The 3,055-nt window shown below is 35.4% G+C and overlaps 1 protein-coding gene across 1 annotated transcript in view; it reads right to left on the bottom strand.

The window, feature by feature from the left end:
* Nucleotides 1–994, bottom strand: part of LOC105541853 (cytochrome P450 2C20-like) — a 5,094-nt gene extending 4,100 nt beyond the window's left edge. Inside the window, exon 1 of the mRNA XM_011983088.1 lies at nt 815–994. Within this exon, the coding sequence (XP_011838478.1) occupies nt 815–949 (135 nt within the window). The 5' untranslated portion in view covers nt 950–994. The remainder of the gene's footprint in view (nt 1–814) is intronic.
* Nucleotides 995–3,055: the final 2,061 nt, after the last annotated feature.

The following is a 3,055-nucleotide window of genomic DNA, read 5'->3' as shown; positions in this document are numbered from 1 at the left end:
TAGTGAAATATTAATATTCTTGTAGTCTACCCCCCAGCAGATCAGAAATGAAATAAGGATGCCCTCTATCACCAATTCTATTCAATGCTATCCTGGAAATCCTAGCCAGTGCAGTAATGCAATAAAGACAAATTGAAGACAAAAATCACAGGAAAATAAGAAATAAAATACATATTAACCCAGATAGCAAAATAATGTACGTGGAATTTCCAAGTATATCTACAGATAAATTATTAGCAATGATCGGTAAATTTAGGAAATTTGTTAGATATAAGGTCATCAAAATAGTATAATTGAACACAATTACATATACCAATTACAAAGAAATAAAAAAGCATTAAAATTTTATAACAACAAAATATTAATTATCTAGGAAAAACCTAATAAAAGAGTTGTAAGCCACTGGCACTGAAAAGAAAACATTACTGAGAAAATAGAATAAAGCTCAATAAGTTGGGAGCATAACCATATTCATGAATTAAAATATTTAATGCATGAGCATGTTAAGTCTTTCCATATTGAACTACACAATGAATGTCACTTTGATAAAAATCTCAGAAGAGTGTTTTGGGAAATTGACACACTGATACTTTCAACAATTATTTGAAAGTATAAACACCTAAGAGTAGCCTATTGAGGAGACCTAGCTTTATAAATCTTTATAGCCCCAAACAAAATAGCAGAAAGTCCATCAAGCTGCCACATGTATGAGTTTTGCACTTCTCTCATCTTCTGTTGTTAGAGGATTGGAGCTAAACTAGCACTTTGGAAATTTCAGAAGCACAGAAATATAGTGTGAGAGAAACAAGCTTACCTTAGGGATAAGGTAGTTTCTGAACTTAATATCAGTGGTCACTGCATGGGGCACACCGGTGGGGACAAGGTCAATGTATCTCTGGATCTCATGTACTACAGCATCTGTGTAAGGCATGTGGCTCCTATCCTGCATGCAGGGGCTCCTGTGTCTGCCAATTACATGAACAATCTCTTCCTGGACTTTAGCTGACAAGACACAAGAAAGAACTGATGGAAATGGAGATATATGGAACATTTGTCATAGCAATTCATGGTCACATTAAACATGATGTAAAAATCCCAGCAATATTACAAACATGAGTTACATGTGCAGAAGTACAACCAGCCATATAAAAAGGATTACTGTAATATAGACACATACCGTTCTCCTACAAACTAGTCATTACAGTGCACAAGTACATTTCTATAAATTAGCATATATGACAACTAATACAAATTTAAGCAATAAATATTTTAAAAATAAAACATAATAAGTCAAGAAATTACAGTGCTTGCAAACAGAAAAACAGAAATCAAATATTATGTGTATTATCAAAATAATATATGGGGTATAACGTTAAATTGTAATGATTTTGTAAATATATTTGTGTGTGCGGTGGTGGGGCAGGGGCAGTGATGCAATTAGCACTGGTACTGTCTTCATTTTTCCACTTCCCAATTGTGGCCATTTTGAGCATGCTAGCAGCTTCTTCTGAAATTTATATTTACATTTCTAAATAACCACTATTTCTTTCTATTTTTTACTTAACAATTTTTAGACAATATTTAATGATTTTCTGGTATGTGAGATGAGAATTTTTATCTCCATCTCTATTCCGTGTATAGACACACGCCCACAAAGTTGTATGTGTACACACAGACACATACACACATCTACACACACACAATTCTCCTCCTTCTACTTACCAGGATACATTTAGACCACAATTTCTAGTTATATCACTATTCATGTTTATATCATTCTAAATATACTCACACAAACACACACACACATATACACACACACACATATTCTTCCTTGGTTCTTTAGTTAAATCACAATTTTCTATTCTTCAAGTTAGAGTATTTGTACATGTTTGAAACTCCTAGTAATAATTTCTCAATTATAGGGAAATCTCAGACTATCAATCACATCTCTTTGGTTCTTGAAGTCTCCTCTACGTGTATTATTTACCTGTTCCCTTCTGAAGTGGTTGTTTCCTAGGAGCCCAGCAGCCTCTCTGACGCTCTCATTCTCTTACATGGGGTCTCCTGATTCCTGGCACCCTTAATTTCTTCTGACTTGGTTTCAGATGTGAGATAGAGCACAATCCCCAGTATTGGAGAGAGTTAGTATAGAGGGTGAAATTTGTAACAAGCATGTAGTTCCCAAATACTTTTTTTCTATGAATACAGAAGATAATATACTTGAGAATTCTGATGCTGTCTGAATGCTGGTATTTTATATATGACTTGATATAACTCTCTGAAAGATTTTAATTTTCCATTTACTTCTGGTGCTCTGAAATTCCATGACTTTGTGTCCTGTGATGGATGTTTTAATTTCATTCACTCTGCTGAACACTTGTAGATAACTTTCTATTAAGATAGCAAAATACGGAGGTCTTTTCTCCAGACTTGTTTCTTCTCTGGAGAATATCTAGCTGCTGAATGTCAGGAAGCAAGATGAAGAAAAGTGCTGAGTCTTTGAATCTGAGGAATAGATATTTCCCAAAGCTTTTTTTTCTGGCTTCACACCTCACACTTTCCTGGCCCTGTAAAGTGTCCCCGAGTACAGGGGTTCTTAGGCTCAGTTTCTCTGGAGACTGTGCTTCCCTTTTCCAGTGGGAAAAAATCATGTACCTGATAAAAGGAGTCATGGAGGAAACCTGGGCAGGAGACCCTCCCTTTTCAGTCTCATTCCCTACCTTCTTTGGCTCTTGGTGCCTCCAAATACTGACCCTTATGAGATTCATAGTGACACAGATTAGCTTCTCCTCTTGATAAATCTTGCTCTGCTGATACTTACGTCACAACTCCATCCTCTATGCCGTGTCAATTGTCAGACCTTCATTGTCTCTCTGTGTTTTTATTGGCTGTTTTCTATTCTCCTCTCTTTTTACTTCAACAGGCTAATTTTATTTGTAATTTAGTTACTGAAATTTCAGTGGGATCCTGACACAGGAAAAAAGGTATGTTATCTGCCGCAAAACGGGAACTATTTAAATGTGAATTCTAAGGAAATGTAGAGTTTACTCTA

Source organism: Mandrillus leucophaeus, unplaced genomic scaffold (genome assembly GCF_000951045.1).
Source record: "Mandrillus leucophaeus isolate KB7577 unplaced genomic scaffold, Mleu.le_1.0 Scaffold2454, whole genome shotgun sequence".
In the NCBI taxonomy this organism is placed as follows: Eukaryota; Metazoa; Chordata; class Mammalia; order Primates; family Cercopithecidae; genus Mandrillus; species Mandrillus leucophaeus.
This window is presented reverse-complemented; position numbering and strand designations above follow the sequence as displayed.